Source organism: Sus scrofa, chromosome 14 (assembly GCF_000003025.6).
Source record: "Sus scrofa isolate TJ Tabasco breed Duroc chromosome 14, Sscrofa11.1, whole genome shotgun sequence".
Classification (NCBI taxonomy): Eukaryota; Metazoa; Chordata; class Mammalia; order Artiodactyla; family Suidae; genus Sus; species Sus scrofa.
Genome location: NC_010456.5, coordinates 55,129,444 through 55,147,373, shown reverse-complemented (window position 1 = coordinate 55,147,373; position 17,930 = coordinate 55,129,444). Strand labels below are relative to the sequence as shown.

Sequence of the window (17,930 nt, the reverse complement as noted above, 5' to 3'; positions counted from 1 at the left end):
CCTAAGGCGCACCACGGCTTGACAGCAGATTCAGGAAGGGAAGAAGCAGTCCCCATCAGAGGTACAGCGTCTCTCCTGGCAAGGTGATCCTGGTCTTAGCAACGGGCAAATGTGAAGTGGTGCTTCGGGCACTCGAAGAATTGGGCAGGTGGACTGGGTGCTTGCCGTGAGCCCAGCATGGCATTTGGGCCCAGGGGATGCCAGGGTGGGGGCTTCCCTCCCCAAGCTCTGATTGGTGAGTGGGGGCAGGGATGGCAGCATCCAGGACCGGACAGCTGCAGCTGTGGGCTGTGCCGGGAGCCACGGTGGCCAGCAGGAGGGCCTTCTGGTCTTTGGGAGAGACTTGCTGGCTGAGCTGTAGCTGGCTGGGAAGAGCGGGGCCAAGACCCTCCACGCAGAGGGAACAGCAGGAACCGTGAGAGAGCGGGCGGGTTGGAAGGGCTTGGACCCGCCATCACGTCCTTTACGAGAACCTGTCCTTGGCAACAAATTCATGTTCATTTTTCCAGGAAAACCTGATGCTGCTCGAAAAGCTTTCAGTGCTTAACTACACATAGAGTTGAATCTCTGAGTCTTCAGAGCACTGTCTGCCATCACCCCACGCAGCCCAACTCCAGGGGGTGCTGGTCACACCGGGCCATGCTCTGGGCCCAGTGTGTTGCCCCCCTCACCCCCAACCGCCCCGTGCATTCCTCTTACTCCTCTAATGGCATCACCCTGCACCCAGTCCCTCCCCAGCACCCCCATCTCTCCTGTCTCTTCATCCCTTCCATACTCTGCCTGCTCCATCTTTCTCAGACAGACATGGCCACGTGGGTCACACCTTTGCTTCTCAACCTAGAGGGTTCCCCAGCTGTCCTGCCTGCCCCTTGGGTCTCTCTCCCACCCCTTCAGGACTTGTGCTTCCACCCAAGCTGAGCATCCTTCCCTGCCTTGCTGTCCCTGTAGCTATTCCATCCTCTCTCCCATGCACCTCATCCGGCCCTCCAGTATCTTCCAAGCCCTTTCTTTCCTGTCTTGTTATCTCAGCCCCCAGTGCAGGGCTCTGGGAAAAACCTGCAGTCCTTTCTCTGACCTTGAAAGAGATGAGTGTTCAAGTTTAGATTGTTTCCCCAAGAAACGGGAGGGTCTGGTAGCTGCTGCAATGGAGGGTCTGGAGAAAAGAGAAGAAAGGGCAGCCCCTGTTCAGGGATCTGATGGATGCTTTTTTTTTTCTTTGTCTTTTTTCATCTTTTTAAGGCCACACCCACAGCATATGGAGGTTCCCAGGCTAGGGGTCCAATCGTAGCTGTAGCCGCTGGCCTCCACCACAGCCACAGCAACACAGGATCCAAGCCCCGTCTGTGACCTATACCACAGCTCACGGCAACGCCAGATCCTCAATCCACTGAGCGAGACTAGGGATCGAACCTGCTGCTCATGGATGCTAGTTGGGTTCATTAACTGTGGAGCCATGACGGGAACTCCTGATTGATGCTTTTTGGGTTCAAATGCACATCTCTCTTTCCTTCTGCCCTCCCTCCCTCTTCAACAAACTTATTGAGCTCCTACTATGTACAGTGTGGGTGGAGGGGGTGAGGGAAAGAGCCAAAACCTCTACCCTCATGGAGAGTCCTGCCCTGGAGGAAGCAGGTGCTGGTCAGACCGTATAGTCCATGTGCTTCATTGTAAATTGGTGATAATTCTGCTAAGTTAAAGTACAGGGAAAGCAGGTCTCAGGGAGCCCCCATCCTCTGTGTGTGTGTGTGTGTGTGTGTGTGTGTGCGCGCGCGCGCGCGTGTATGCACGTGTGTGCATGTGTGTACTTGGGGGGTGCAGGAAGGAGTCAGGAAAGGCTTCTTTGAAGAACTAATAGCTGAACTAAGATCTGAAGGATGGGAAGGAGTGAGGTCAGCCAAATTCCTTTGGTAGAATGTGGGTTCTAAAAATTACGTGAGAGCCTTTGCCGGTGGGTTGTAAGTCATTAATTGCAAGATTTGAAATCCCATTCAGATTAGCTTGGGTTGGCTGGGGTGGGGGGAGGTATCTCATCACCCTGACATCTGAAGGCAGGGAATAAAACTACAGCTGCACCATTCATGCACCGCCCCCCAAGTCACTTCCAGGGCTCCTGTTGGTGGCGAGATGTCTGGAGCTGGGCCTGGGATCCAGGTTTCTGTATCCTGGTCTCTGATGGCTTCAGAGGACCCCAACATCATCCCCTAGCTTCCAGCCTGCTTTTAGTTTATGACTTTCTGCTTTTGGTTTTGCAAACACATTCAGCAGAAATGGTCTGTGTTTTAGCCAAACCAGTCTGTTCCTTGTTGGCCCCGTTGAGTGACGTCTACCTGATGTAAACAGATGTGGAGAGGAACACAAAAGGTGAACTGCTGATTTCGGTTTTAGTAAATCTGAGAAGCCTTCCCTGAGGCCCTGCGCAGGTCGCCTAGGCAGCGTGGAGCTCTGACAAGCTCCAAGTTAAAACTGGCCAGTGACACAGCTTGTCCCCTCCAGCCCCGGGCACGGTGCTGAGGCAGAGGCTTCCTCATGGCAGCCCGCCCCTGGGAGCCCTCCCAGCAAAAGGGGGTGCTACCCAGACTCCATGACTTTGCAGGATAAAAACCCTTTTTAAACATTATCTCACTTATTCCTCAGAAACAGCTTGCAAACTTGCTGTTATTGATACTGTTTTTGGATGACGGCCCTAAAGGCTCACATGGGGCGATTAGGCCCATGTTCTTGGTGCAGAGTGGTTCACGCTCTACCTCTGTGCCTGGCTCTTCTTCTGCATCCCTGAGAGTGGTGGGTGAACCTGTGAGTGGTGGGTGCAGGTACCCATAGGCCCATCTGTCCTCACAGCCCCAGGGCAGGGAAGGCAGACTCGGTTAAAGGACCTTCCTGCACAGCTTGCAGTTAATTTGTAATTTATTTTATTTTTTAAAATCATTTATTTATTTATATATTTTTTCTACTGTATAAGTGATATCATATGGTATTTGTCTTTCTCTTTCTGACTTACTTCACTCAGGATGAGAGTCTCTAGTTCCATCCATGTTGCTGCACATGGCATGATTTTGTTCTTTTTTATGGCTGAGTAGTATTCCATTGTACACACACACACACACACACACACACACACACACACACACGTGTCTTCCTAATCCAATCATCTATCAGTGGACATTTGGGTTGATTCCATGTCTTGCCTATTGTGAATAGTGCTGCAATGAACATGTAGTCCAGAACTTTTGAAGCCCAAGGTCTTAGGTATTCACTTTGGTGTGTTCTATGTCTAGCATTTAACGAAAAAAAAAAAAATAATAATAATAAAAAATTGGATGCCATTTGCATCAGCATGGATGGAATTTGAGACTCTCATACTAAGTGAAGTAAGTCAGAAAGACAAATAACATATATGACTTATATCTGGAATCTAATATACAGCACAAATGAACCTTTCCACAGGAAAAAAAAATCATGGACTTGAAGAACAGACTTGTGGTTGCCACGGGGGAGTGGCAGGGGAGTGGGGTGGACTGGGATTTTGGGGTTAAGAGATGCAAAGTATTGCCTTTGGAATGGATAAGAAATGAGATCCTGCTCTATAGCACTCTATATCTAGTCACTTAGGATGGAGCATGATACTGTGAGAAAAAGAATGTGTATATGCATGTGTAATGGGTCACCTTGCTGTACAGTGGAAAATTGACAGAACACTGTAAACCAGCTATGATGGAAAAAAATAAAAATCATATTAAAAAAAAATTGGGGAGTTCCCTTCATGGCTCAGTGGAAACGATTCTGACTAGTAGCCATAAGGCTGCGTGTTCCATCCGTGGCCTCGCTCAGTGCATTAAGGATCCGGTGTGGCTGTGGCTGTGCTGTAGACCAGTGGCTGTAGCTCCAATTCGACCCTTAGCCCAGGAGCTTCCATATGCCTCAGGTGCAGCCCTAAAAAGCAAAAAAAAAAAAAAAAAAAAAAAAATCACTTTCCTCTGGATTGATCCGGAACGTACAGGCACCTTCAGGGAAGGGTGCCTTACATCTCTCTCTGGTCCTCCCAGGTTGCCCCTGTATCTGGCCTCACTCTTCATCAGCCTCATTTTCCTCCTGGTGAATTTAACCTGCGCGGTGTTGGTGAAGACAGGAAGCTGGGAGAGGAAGGTCATCGTCTCCGTGCGCGTGGCCATTAACGACACGCTCTTCGTGCTCTGCGCTGTCTCCCTGTCCATCTGTCTCTACAAAATCTCCAAGATGTCCTTAGCCAACATTTACTTGGAGTCCAAGGTAAGGTGGGGATGTGGTCGAGGTCCCTCCATTAAACTGCTTCCAAAAATAGTCTCCTGGGCGTTCCCTTGTGACACAGTGAGTTTGGGGTCTGGTGTTGTCCCTGCAGCAGCTTGGGTTCACTGCTGTGGCACAGGTTTGATCCCTGGCCTGGCAACTTCCACATGCCACAGGCGTGGCCAAAAAAAAAAAAAAAACCCAAAAAAGATGTAAAATAGTCTTCTGTGGCTCAGTGGGTTAAGAATCTGACTGCAGCAACTCGGGTTGCTGTGGAGGTGTGGGTTCGATCCCTGAACTGGTGCAGTGGGTTAAAGGATCTGGCATTGCCACAGCTATGGCTCAGTTTCAGTCCCTGGCCCAAGAACTTCCATATGCTGTGGATGTGGCTATTAAAAAAAAAAAAAGTCTCCTGTTTTGTAAACAACTCAACAGATGCCTCAGACACCTGACCTGTAGTTCATTGAACCTGGTATGTGAGAAGAGTTCACTCTGGGTGGCTTTGGGTGTATTGGAGTGTGCAGAATTACTGGCAGAGGGGCAGGTCTCTGGTTTATTGATACAGTGGTTTAAAAGATCTTTTTTTCTTTGGCTGCACCTGCAGTATGTGGAAGTTCCTAGGCCAAGGACTGAACCTTTGCCACAGCGGTGACCTGAGCCGTTGCAGTGACAATGCCAAGTCCTTAACCCACTGCACTACCAGGGAACTCCTAAGTGATATTTTAAAGAGCTAGTGGGTTTGATTGTGCCACTAGTATTCATAGCAGTACACATCTCATATTCCCCATGTTCAGGCACTTTTATAAGCACTCAGCGTGTAGAAACTAGTGTAACCCTCTCAGCTCTGTGGGAATAGGCATCACCCACTTGATAGACAGGGAAACTGAGGCATATAGAGAGTCCAGAGGCTTGCCCCTGGTTACACAGCTGGGAGGTGCAGAGCCAGGCTCTGGGGTCTGTTGTCTCCACCACCCCATCATAGTGGCGGGGAGACTCAGGTGCTGCCAACTCCTGCATTGCCCATGCCCCTGAGAGGGTCCCCCTTGACAGTGGGAACTGCTCCTGGGGTTCAGTGCTTCTCACAGTGAGAGTTCAGAGATGGAGCCAGACAGGCTGAGAGAGGGCAGCCCTGCCCATTCCCTGCTTTCGCTGCTGTGCCCCCCTCACCTGCCCTGGAGCCTGTGTCTGCTCCTGCTCCCCCACCCCCGAGTTACAGAGAGGGGCGGGTTGCTGACTGGAGCAGTGGCTTGAGGGTGACCCTCACCAGCTGGTCCTGGCTCCCCTCTCACTGAGAAGCCTGATGAGGTGTGGAGGTCGGGATCCAATGTCCTGCGCCCTCGCTGGCCGCAGGACCCCGCCCCCCCTAGCACATTGCCCCCCACCCTGGACCATGGTTTTCTTCCTGGTAGAGCAACCAGTTGAGTGATTTCACAGCTGCTCTGCTTCTCAAGTTCAGTGGCGCCATGCCCTGGGGTGCCCCTCTGTCCTCCTTGCCAGGCGGCCCATGTCGCCAGGACAGCTTTGGTCTGAAGACTTGAGGGGCTCTGCCGCCCACAATTCTGTGTCTTTGGGAGCACCCAGTAGATTAAAATCTGTGCCTCCAACTTCAAAGACATGAAGCCTTCAGCAGGGCACCTTGTGATTTGATGCAGCTCTTGCAGAGTCCCAGAAGTTAGGGTGGCAGTCTTTTCACTGATAAATGTTGACGAATTTTAGACTTGATTTTGCCTCAACTTTATTATTTCTATTGTCTCCTATATAAGAGTTATTCAAGACTTTCTAAAAGTAGGATTGTGCCAAAAAAAAAAAAAAAAAAAAGAGTTCCCGTCATGGCTCAGTGGTTAGCAAACCTGACCCTGACTAGCATCCATGAGGACGCAGGTTCAATCCCTGACTTGCTTGCTCCAGTGGGTTAGGGATCCGGTGTTGCCATGAGCTGTGGTGTAGGTTGCAGACGCGGCTCAGATCTGGTGTTGTGGCTGTGGCATAGGCAGCTGTAGCTCTGATTCGATCCCTAGCCTGGGAACCTCCATATGCTGTGGGCGCGGCCCTAAAACAACAACAACAACAAAAAAAAAAACAAAAAAAAAGAATTATGGTCTTAATAGGAGGGGTCCTATTTTAGGTCACCCTTATGGCAAACACACTAATAAACCACTACTGGCAAAATAAAATAATATCTCGGATTTAGTTAGTGACTTCCAAATGCAGAACTCAGAAGTTGAGGTCAGTGTTTTTGGTTATGTTAACTGTTTCTAGCTAAGGGTCCCTTGCTGACTTTGGAAATTGATGCTTCATCTGGTGGGGGCACAGATCCCTGATTTCCTTCTAATCCAAGCCTTGAGTCACAATGGGACTCTGGCACCCCCGGCCTGGAAGGTGCTGGGCTCTGAGGACGTGCCTACTGCTCAGAGCCACCATCCTCAGGGCCGCCAGCCGCCAGCCGTCTGCAGAGGCTTGCTTGTCCTCAAGCCAGGGGATGGGCCCTGAGTTCCTGAGCTGAGAGGATCCTCAGAGCTGAGAAGCAGCGCCTAGAGGACTTAGCAGAACACGCTACCAGACTTTCTTGTTCTGACCCAGCCAGGACTGACTTAGGCGAATGACTCGTATTTAAGGCATCTGCAGGTCAAGCCTCAGGTTCTAAAGCCTCTCTCTGAAGATACTTGGACATCTTAGGGTGGATGTGGAGTGAGGTGAGGTTTGTACGTGGGGCAAAGGTCTGAGGATGGAGGAGGAGGAGCTTGGAGGAGGCGGTGGTCCGAAGGCAGCCACCGTCTGCGAGCAGGCGGGGATCCTGGGCCTGGAACGATGCCCCCCCTCATGGTGCCTGCTTTTCCAGGGCTCCTCCGTGTGTCAGGTGACTGCCGTTGGTGTGACCGTCATCCTGCTCTACACCTCCCGAGCCTGCTACAACCTGTTCATCCTCTCCTTCTCCCAGAGCAAGAATGTCCATTCCTTTGATTACGACTGGTACAACGTGTCAGACCAGGTCAGTGGGTGCTGGCGAGGGCCCCCCCAGCTCATTGTTTGCAGAATCCCACTTGGCAGAGCGGGGTAAGCTCCTTGCTCCTGCTGCCTGACAGCTGGGTGACCTCGAGGGTCCCTTCCCTGGCTGGTGTCTGCATCCTGACCTGTATCATGGGATCAGCGCCTGCCTTGTTCCAGCTCACATGTGTTCTGAGAAAACTAGGAAACATGCGCGCGCGCACACACACACACACACACACACACACACACACACACTCCTTTCTACTTTCTGGGGCTTTTGTCACCAATGCTTACATTTTTTAGAGTGCTTTCATATAAATATGGTTCCTGTTGTGGCTCAACAGGTTAAGAACCTGACTCTTATCTGTGAGGACGTGGGTTTGATCCCTGGCCTCGCTCCGTGGGTTAAGGATCCAGCATTGCCATGAGCTGTGGTGTAGGTCGCAGATGTAGCTCGATCTGACGTTGCTATGGCTGTGGTGTAGGCCAGCAGCTGCAGCTCCAGTTTGACCCGAAGCCTGGGAACCTCCACACATGCTGCAGGTGTGGCCATGCAAATAAATGAATAAAGTATGATTTTATTAAAGGGTGAAATTTGCTCAGGTAAAACAAATTGTCTTCAGGTTTCAGAAAACATGTGAAACTGTGAAGTTTTTGTTTGTTTGTTTGTTTGTTTGTTTGTTTGTTTTTTAATGGAGCAGATAAAGGAAAATGGAGCCTTTGAGGAATTCTAGACAAAAGTGACCAAGAATATTAAGGAGTTAGTACGAGCCCATTTTACATCTCCTTATGAAATTTTTTCTTTTTTATGACATACTCTAGAAATTCATCAATTTGAAGGAAGTGAACAAAGGTAGTGAAATATCATCTGTCATCTTTGTTCACAAAAGCTCCAAAGAAAAAAGAATGAGAATTAGGTAGGCTTCTCTCATTGGAGAAGTATTGATTCTTTGTCTCTGGCCCTGGACAGAGTGCTGAGGGCACAAAAGGAATAAACCTGTCCTTGCCCATGGGAGTTTTGTCTCCTGAGGAAAGAGACACACAGATAAGGCCATGTAATAAAGAAATAGAACTGCCGTAGTAGGAGTCTATTGGATTGAATTATAAATGCTCCTGAGCTTTTCCTGGAAGAACACTGAATACTTAATCATGGACATATTCACTTTTTCTTTCCCTCTCTCTCTCTTTTTATGGCCACACTTGCAGCATATGGAAGTTCCCAGGCCAGGGCTCAAATCCATAGCTGCAGCTGCGGCAACTCCAGATCAAAACCCCCTGGGCCCGGCTGGGCCAGGGATCAAACCTGAGCCTCTGCAGAGACCCAAGCCACTGCAGTAAGAATCATATCCCACAGCACCACAGCAGGAACTCCCAAATCCACTTCCAAAATCCCAGGAGTGCTCAAACCTTGCACTGAATTAAGACTCTGGAGGAGGAGTTCTCTTGTGGCACAGTGGGTTAAGCATACCGCATTATCACTACAGTGGCTTGTGTCACTGCTGCAGCTTGGGTTTGATCCCTGGTCCAAGAATTTCCACATGCCATAGGTATGGCCAAAAAAAAAAAGGCTCTGGAGGAGAGAAAAAAATGACCATGTAAAGTTAAAACTGAAGACACGATGAACTCTGGAAGAGGCACCTGCAGGTGTTATAATTATAAAGGATTCAAGCAGCAGCAGTCACCCCCACCCCCACCAGCACAAGTGTAGAATGGAGGGAAATTGGGCAAGGCACTGCTGAGGGTGTGCCCTGTAGTGAGCAGTCATACAGAAAAATCTAAGCAATAATAGAGACTTATTATTCATCATACACAAAGGGTTTTTTATTGTAATAAGATATACAGAAAATTGACTTTTTTTAATCATTTGTAACCATCCAGTTCAGTGACATTAGGTACATTTACGTCATGTGCAGCCATTACCATCAGCCGTCTCCAGAACTACTTCATCTTCCCAAACTGAGACTCCATCTCCATTAAACAGCAGAGAATTGGTTTTAGCAAAATAATTATTTCACGGTTTCTTTCCATTAAGAGCTTATAATTTTAGTGAATTTAAAATACAATCACAATTAAAAAAATTCTATTTTCTTGGAGTTCCCTTTGTGGCTTAGCGAGTTAAGAACCTGACATAGTCTCCATGAGGATGCAGGTTTGATCCCTGGCCTCGCTCAGTGGGTTGAGGATCTGAGTTGTGATGCCATGAGCTGTGGTGTAGGTCGCAGATGCAGCTCAGATCTGGCATTGGTGTGGCTGCGACGTAGGCCAGCAGTTGTAGCTCCAATTCCACCCCTAGCCCGAGAACTTCCACATGCCGTAGGTGCAGCCCTAAAAAGAAAAAAATTCTGTTGTCTTTAGGGGCAGCCCTTAAAAGATCTGCATGATGCAACCAAAACAGTCTAGGAGGAAGCAACCAGAACCCCAAGTGGCAGATTATTTGCATAGAGTGGAAGAAGCAGACACAACACATGATTGAGACGTACAGGTGGCATTTGAGAGGCAGAGTTTGAGAGAGTAATCTTTGTGGAGAAAAGCATGATTGGTTTTGGTCACTGTGCTTTAAACATGATGGAGCAGAGAAGGCAGAAGGATTCTATTCAGGTGATTGGCCCTTTATGGCCTGAGGTTGGTGCTGGCCTCCTTTGAAATGATAGACAGTTACCCAGACACGAGCTCACACACCTGCCCTCTGCCTCCAGAGCGGGGAGCCGCTGCTACATCCAGCCTGCTCGGCCAGCCCACTGGTCCAGGAGGTTTTGCTCCTGGGCTCAGAGACTTGTTTTCTAGACTGTCCATCCTGCAATAAGCTTTCAAGTCTAAATAACAGGATGTCCTTAACAGGAAGAGAACTTTAAAAGCCAACGAGTTTATCCCAAGGATGAGACCAAAGGTAAAATGTGATATGCTGCTCTCAGGAACTAGAAGAAGGCCACAGAATGTTCTCATTATTTAGTTGTTGATAAAAAGAGCGACTTAATTTGGATGTAAGGAAGATTTTTGGAGGATGAAAGAATAAAACATCAGAAGTTGGCAATTTTCATCTTTGAGCATTTTGAAGAAAATAACTATACTGTTTGCTTGAAATGACTCCGCACCTGAGGTTGGGACTGTTAGAGTTATTTGATTTTGACTTGTGTGCTTTAGGGGAAAAGAATTGCATGATAATTAGAATTAGTCTGTTTCTGTTGGAAAGAACGGAATTGAACATGTTTCCTCTGCCCTCAATCTACTGACTTTCCATTTTCTCCTTCTCTTTTCAACAGGCAGATCTGAAGAATCAGCTGGGAGATGCTGGATACGTGGTGTTTGGCGTGGTCCTTTTTGTGTGGGAACTCTTACCTACCACCCTCGTCGTTTACTTCTTCCGAGTCAGAAATCCTACGAAGGACCTTGTAAGTAAACCTCTGTGTTTGCAGAAAATATCTCCGCATTCTCATCACAGAGCCTGCAGTTGGAATATTTTCTGAGATTTTCAGTTGAGAGCCTCTTCCATCCTCTTCTGATATGAAAAGTTCTGGAGTTCCCGATGTGGCCCAGCGGTTAACGAACCCGACTAGCATCCATGAGGTTGCGGGTTGGATCCCTGGCCTTGTTCAGTGCGTTAAGGATCCGGTGTTGCCGTGAGCTGTGGTGTAGGTCACAGCCACAGCTTGGATCCTGTGCTGCTGTGGCTGTGGAGTAGGCCAATGACTACAGCTCTGATTGGACCCCTCACCTGGGAACCACCATATGCCATGGGTACAGCCCTAAAAGGACAAAAGAAAAAAAAAAGTTCCTTTATCTGTTGGGTTGAGACTCTTTTCCCTTGTCTTTTGAAGGAAATTTGTTTTTCAGTTTAGCCTTATTTTATTTTAAAAAAATCAAAGCAAGTTGCGTCTTGGGGCCTGGAGAGAGAGTGATCAGGGTTTTTGTTTTGTTGTTGTTGTTGTTGTTGTTGTTTTGTCTTTTTCTAGGGCTGCTCCTGTGGCATATGGAGGGTCCCAGGCTAGGGGTCTAATGGGAGCTGTAGCCGTCGGCCTATGCCAGAGCCATAGCAACGCAGGATCCGAGCCACGTCTGTGACCTATACCACAGCTCACGGCAACGTCGGATCCTTAACCCACTGAGCAAGGCCAGGGATCGAACCCGGTTCCTAGTCGGATTCGTTAACCACTGAGCCACGACGGGAACTCCTTTTGTTTTTGTTTTTTTTTTTAATGCAACAACAGCTTCACTAGTCTTTGGGTCTTGACCTGCTGTGAACCAAATATAGAAGCTTTTATTTTAGCCAATGAAAATGGAGAGTAGTAATTCAGTTCTTCACCCATGTGTTACGCTGGATGGTGATTAGGTGATCGGGTGATAGAGAAGTTGTACCTCGTTATGAGTAATGCTAAAGCCACTTCCCTAGTTCGGTTACATTTCTGCTCAACCAGTTTCCTATAAATGATTTTAGGAGGGCGGGACAGAAAGGGTTTTGACCCAGTAGAGTGAGGAAGCTCAGAGGAGCTTTGCTCCTTGAGTTACTCCATCCGTAGAACCAGTGGTAGAATTCGAATCACGGATCTATGAAGCCCACAGAAAAGTACAGTGAATAGTTTTTGGCCAATGTGAGCAAAGTGTGGGTAGCAAGGAAAGCCTAGATATAATAGCCAAGCTGTTGTGTTTTATCTTGCTTCTTTTCCTTATCTCTGGAGAGTCACTAGTGAGCCAGGACTAGGGGGAAAATAAAGTAAGACTAGGAGTTCCCATTGTGGCACAGTGAAAATGAATCCAACTAGAAACCATGAGGTTGTGGGTTTGATCCCTGGGCCTCACTCAGTGGGTGAAAGATCTGGCATTGCTATGGCTGTGGTGTAGGCCGGCAGCTGTAGTTCCGATTCGACCCCTAGCCTGGGAACCTCCATGTGCAGCCCTAAAAAGCAAAAAAAAAAAAAACCCAAAAAACAAAACAAAAAAACCCCCAGTAGACTGGAGTGGGGTGGGTAGTGGAGCCATGGCCTGACCCATGGGCCCTTGAAGACAGAATGGCAGTGGGCACCACGTTCTAGATCTGAGGGTCACTTTCATCATTTTTTTTCATTATAAGTTTTTAAACAATGTTTTCATTATAGTTGATTTACATTGTTCTGTCAGTTTCTGCTGTACAGCAAAGTGACCCAGTCGTACTTATATACATTTTCTCCTATTATCTGTCATCATGTTCCATCACAAGTGATTGGACATAGTTCCCTGTGCTATACAGCAGGACCTTATTGCTTAGCCATTAAATGTAATAGTTTGCATTACATCACAGTCCATCCCCCTTCCTCGCCCTCCCTCTCAGCAACCACACATCTGCTCACCATGTCTGTGAGTCTGTTTCTGTTCTGTAGATAGGTTCATCTGTGCCAAATTTTAGATTACACATATAAGTGATGTCATATTGTATCTGTCTTTGTCTTTCTGCCTTACTTAATTTGGTATGAGAATCTCTAGTTTCTTCTGTGTTACTGCAAATGGCATTATTTTGTTCTTTTTTATGGCTGCATAGTATTCCATTACATATATGTACCACATCTTCTTAATCCATTCACCTGTTGCACTTGCATTATTTTTAGCTTCAGAACAGTGGCTCTGCACTCTGATGTTTCCTTGCATTGCGAACACCTGGGAGCTTCTGTAAACATGTGTCCATGGGGCAGAGAGACGTGTGGAAAGTGGTGGGCAGCTAACTCCAGGCCAGAGTCTAGTGCCTTGTTTTCCTTCCTTCTTTGAAGACTGTTGAAGTTTTTTGGAGAACCTTGTGTGATGAAGAGACACCTGAGAGCCCTTCACAGAATTCCCTGTGCTTCTCCTCAGCTCTCATATGCTTTCTCACTGCCTACTAGTGCGTCAGGGGCTAAGGAGTTGTACTCCCTAAACCCGGGCTGGCTGAGGGCAGGAGTACATCTGAGTCCTAAGGAGCAAAAGGCTGTTATTTTGTTAAATGAATATAGAATAAAAAGATAGTCTCATCTGTAGTCTCAGGTCTCATTGTCCAGGGAAGCATGGCTGTCTTTTATTTGGTGGCACCCGGGGCATGTGGAAGTTCCCAGGCCTGGGATCGAACCTGTGCCACAGCAGCAACGCACACCACGGCAGTGACAATGCCGAGTCCTTAACCACTAGGCCCCCAGGAAATTCCTGTACCTTTGTATCTTTTGACCGCCCCTTGCCCATTTTGCCCACCTCAGGCAACCACCAATCTGTTCTATCTGTGAGCTTGGGTTTTTTTTTTTGTTTTTAGAGTCCATATGTAAGATATGTTTTTCTTTTTGTCTTTTTTCTAGTTGACTTATTTCACTTAGCATAATGCCCTTAAGGTCCAACCATATTTTTGCAAATGGTGAGATTTTATTTATTTTATGGCTGAATGTTGTGTGTCATATTTTCTTTCATCCATTCATATGTGTCAGTAGACATATAGGTTGTTTTCATGTCTTGGCTATTGTAAACAGTGCTGCAGTGAACATGAGGATATGTATATCTTTTCAAATTATTTTCATTTTCTTCAGATAAATATGCAAAATTGCCAGAGCATGTGATAGTCCTAATTTTTTGAGGAACCTCCATAGTGGCTGCACCAATTTACATACCCACCGACAGCACACAAAGATTCCCTTTTCTCCACATCCTTGCCAGAACTCGTTATGTGTTTTTTTTTTTTTTTTTTTTTTTTAGGGCCACACTCACGGCACATGGAATTTCCCAGGCTACGGGTCTTCTGAGAGCTACAGCTGCCTGCCTATACCACAGCTCACGGCAATGCCGGATCCTTAACCCACTGAGCAAGGCCAGTGATTGAACCCGCCACCTCATGGTTCCTAGTCGAATTCATTTCCACCACGCCACGAGGGGAACTCCTATTTCTTGTCTTTTTGATATAGCCATTCTGACAGGTGTGCAATGATATTAGTTGTGGCTTTTTTATTTCTCTGATGATTAATGCTGTTCAGCATCTTTTCATGTAACCAGTTTGCCATTTATAGGTTTTCTCTGGAAAAATGTCTGTTCAGATCCTCTGCCTATTTTTTTTTTTGCCTTTTTTAAGAGTTATATATATATATATATATAGAGAGAGAGAGAGAGAGAGTTTTGAGTTATTTATGTATTTAAATAGCTTTATGGAGATATAATTTCTCTACCAAACAATTCCCCCCTTTCATATGTATAATTCAGTGGTTTTTGGTATATTCAGATATGTGCAGTCATCACCACAGTTTTTAGAACATTTTTGTCACCTCAGAAAGAAACCCCACACCCTTTATCTAATACTCCTTTTCTCTCTACCCCCCCCAAGCAACTACTAATCTACTTTCCATGTATATAAATTTCCCTGTTCTGGACTTTCATATGAATGGGATCCTATGGTGTGCCACTATCTGTCAGTGGCTTCTCCCACTCAGCACGTTTCCAGGTTTAATCCACATACTATATGTACTACCTCACTGTAGTATAAAGTAGTACTTCATTCCTTTGTATGGCCATTATTTCATTGTACGGATGTGCCACATTGTTAATCCAGTCATCCAGTGATGGACATTTGGGTCGTTTCCATCTATTATGAACAATGCTGCTGTAAACATTCATGGACCAGTTTCTGTGTGAACACATGTTCTCATTTCTCTTAGGTATGTATTGAGGAATACAGTGGCGGGGTCATTTGGCTTTTTGAAAAACTGCCAGCCTGTCTTCTGCAGAGCACTAGGGCACCATCGTACATTCCCAGTGGTGTGATGGTTCCGGTTCCTCCGTGGCCTCCCCAGCACTTGCTGCTTTCTGCTTGATTCTAGATACTCTAGTAGGTAGCTCGTGGTGGCCTTTGATTTGCATTTCCCTGATGACTAGTGATCTTAAGCATCTTTTCAGGTACTTATTGGCCATTTGTATATCTTCCTTGGAAAAATGTCTATTCAGATCCTTTGCCCATTTTTAAAATTTTATTTTTTAGGGCCAGATCTGCAGCGTATGGAAATTCCTGGGCCAGGGGTCAAATGGGAGCTGTAGCTGCCAGCCTACACCACAGCCACAGCAACGTGGGATCTGAGCCAGACCTATACCACAGCTCACGGCACTGCCAGATTCTTAATCCACTGAGCAAGGCCAGGGATCAAACCTGCCTTCTTACGGATACTAGTCAGGTTCTTAACTGCTGAGCCACAACGGGAATGCCCAAATCCTTTGCCCATTTTTTAAAATTTTGTCTTTTTAGGGCTGCACCCATGGCATATGGAGGTTCCCAGGCTAGGGGTCCAGTCAGAGCTGTAGCCCTCAGCCACAGCCACAGCCACAGCCATGCAGGATCTGCAACCTACACCACAGGTCACAGCAATGCTGGATCCTTAACCCATCGAGCAAGGCCAGGGATCAAATCTGTGTCCTCATGGATGCTAGTCAGATTTGTTTCTGCTGAGCCATGATGGGAACTCCTCCTCTGCCTGTTTTTAAATTCTTTTTTATTGTTTGAGTCTTATGAGTTCTTTATGTGTTTTAAATGTAAGTCCCTTGTAAGATATGACTTGAAAATATTTTCTCCCATTCTGTGGCTGTCTTTTCACTTTCTTGATGTTTTGAAGCATAAACGTTTTTAATTTTGATTTCCATTTTACTTGTTTTTTCTTTTGATGGCTGTTTTTGGTGTCCTATCTGAGACTCCTTTGCCAAATCCTTTTTATGCTTTTTAGGACTGCACCCGTGGTATATAGAAGTTTCCAGGCTAAGGGTCAAATTGGAACTGCAGCTGTAGGCCTATGCCACAGCCACAGCTACAGCCACGTGGGATCCAAGCCACATCTGAGACCATCACAGCTCATGACAATGCTGGATCCTTAACCCACTGAGCAAGACTAGGGATCAAACCCACATCCTCATGTGCCGAGAGCAGCTCAGCAGGATGGGGCTGAAGAACAGGTGCTGTGGAATTAAGGAAAAAAGTTAACATAAAACAAGACACAGAGACATTTATCTTAAGTAAAGGTGGGAACTGGGGGACTCAAGGCCTCAGGGACCCAGAGCCCTGCCTCAAGAAACCACACTGCTTTTATTGTGCTCTTTAGATGAGATCAAGTGAGGAGTGGCTATGGGTGGATGATATAGGGTTTGTTTACTATTGTAAGTTCTTTTACTATTTTAAAAGCCACTTAGCTGGTAAAAAGGTTAAGCTTTTACTCTGACCTTTAGGCACATTTCTTAAGCTTAAGTCTTACCAGCACTGTGATTGTTTTTCAAGCAGGAAGATGGGATAAAGAAGGACAAGATGGAGTTTTCAGAGAAACTGTCTCGCAACACTCATGGATACTAGTTGGACTCATTTCCGATGCACCACACAGGAACTCCTGCCCTTATATTTTCTTCTAGGAGTTTTATAGTTTTTACTGTTATGTTGGATCTTTGGTCCATTTGAGTTACTGTTTGTGTATGTTTGAGTTACGGGTCCAACTTTATTCCTTGGGGACATTGTTGAACTGCTTCCAATAGTAAATTTAAAGGCATCCCACCTTGTATGACTTCTGCTTCGCTTCCTATGTTTGATTAGGTTAGTCTTAGAAAAGCAGAAATTCACATCTACCCCCCCATAACAACTCTTTTTCATACTTTGTTGGTTAAGTTTTAAATAGATCACTAGTGATATATACAAAAATATCAAACAAATGTGGGGTTTTATGCCAGGTTGAATCCACAGATGCATAACCCACAGATACAGAGGGCTAGCTGTACTACACCAGTTTTTTTTTGTTTTTTGTCTTTTTAGGGCTGCACCTGTGGCATATGGAGGTTCCCAGGCTAGGGGTTGAATTGGAGCTGTAGCCTCTGGCCTACATCACAGCCACAGCAACATCAGATCCAAGCCGTGTCTTCGACCTACACCACAGCTCATGGGAATGCCATGATCCTTAACCCACTGAGTGAGGCCGCAGATCAAACCTGTGTCCTCATGCTTGCTAGTCAGATTCGTTTCCACTGAGCCACGACGGGAACTTTTTTTTTTTGGTAAGTGATTAAAACAGTGATAATGCAAGCAAAACTCTTGAAAGATTTTGTCCACACTGATAAGAGAAAAAATTAATACCTCTTAAATATGAAAGCAACTGAGGTGAACACTCCAGCTGAACCAAGGGCCTCCACCCTGATGAAGAGAACATCTTCTTTAGTCCCCTGCAAGTAAGAGATCTTACTCATTTTGGCCTAGGATGAGACACAGTGTCTGAAAGAACACTGAACACTTAAACTGTCTTTCTAGACCAACCCTGGAATGGTCCCCAGCCATGGATTCGGCCCCAGATCTTACTTCTTTGACAACCCTCGAAGATACGACAGTGATGATGACCTTGCCTGGAACATCGCTCCTCAGGGACTTCAGGGAAGGTAAGACTGCTTCTTACAAGTGAAAGCTTATCTTAGGCAATCCCTTGTGAATTTAAAGACCTATCATTAACATTTTAAGGTGTCCTGATCCTCTTCCCTAGAGCTGTTCTCTTACCCAGGTACCCCCACTGCGTCATCTTATCATATATGCAGCAACCCTAACCCCTCACCTGCCAGAAGGGACATAGGAGTGAGAGTGCCCTCACTAGCTTTGTGGAAGAAAAGACCCCTAGTCCAGCAGAGAGGAAAATAAATAGAAACATCAATATACATTATTGAGTGCTAATTAGATATTAAGATATTGTTCTAAACACGTA

General features: G+C 46.5%; 1 protein-coding gene across 2 annotated transcripts in view; it reads left to right on the top strand.

Moving 5' to 3' along the window:
• GPR137B (G protein-coupled receptor 137B) overlaps positions 1-17,930 on the top strand; it is a 56,284-nt gene that overhangs the window by 34,315 nt on the left and 4,039 nt on the right. The window contains exons 3-6 of one of the 2 annotated variants that reach the window (XM_021072472.1): positions 4,044-4,266; positions 7,103-7,252; positions 10,512-10,640; positions 17,489-17,613. In XM_021072472.1, coding sequence (XP_020928131.1) covers positions 4,044-4,266; positions 7,103-7,252; positions 10,512-10,640; positions 17,489-17,613 — 627 coding nt within the window. The remainder of the gene's footprint in view (positions 1-4,043; positions 4,267-7,102; positions 7,253-10,511; positions 10,641-17,488; positions 17,614-17,930) is intronic. The other variant, XM_021072474.1, reaches the window with a different exon arrangement.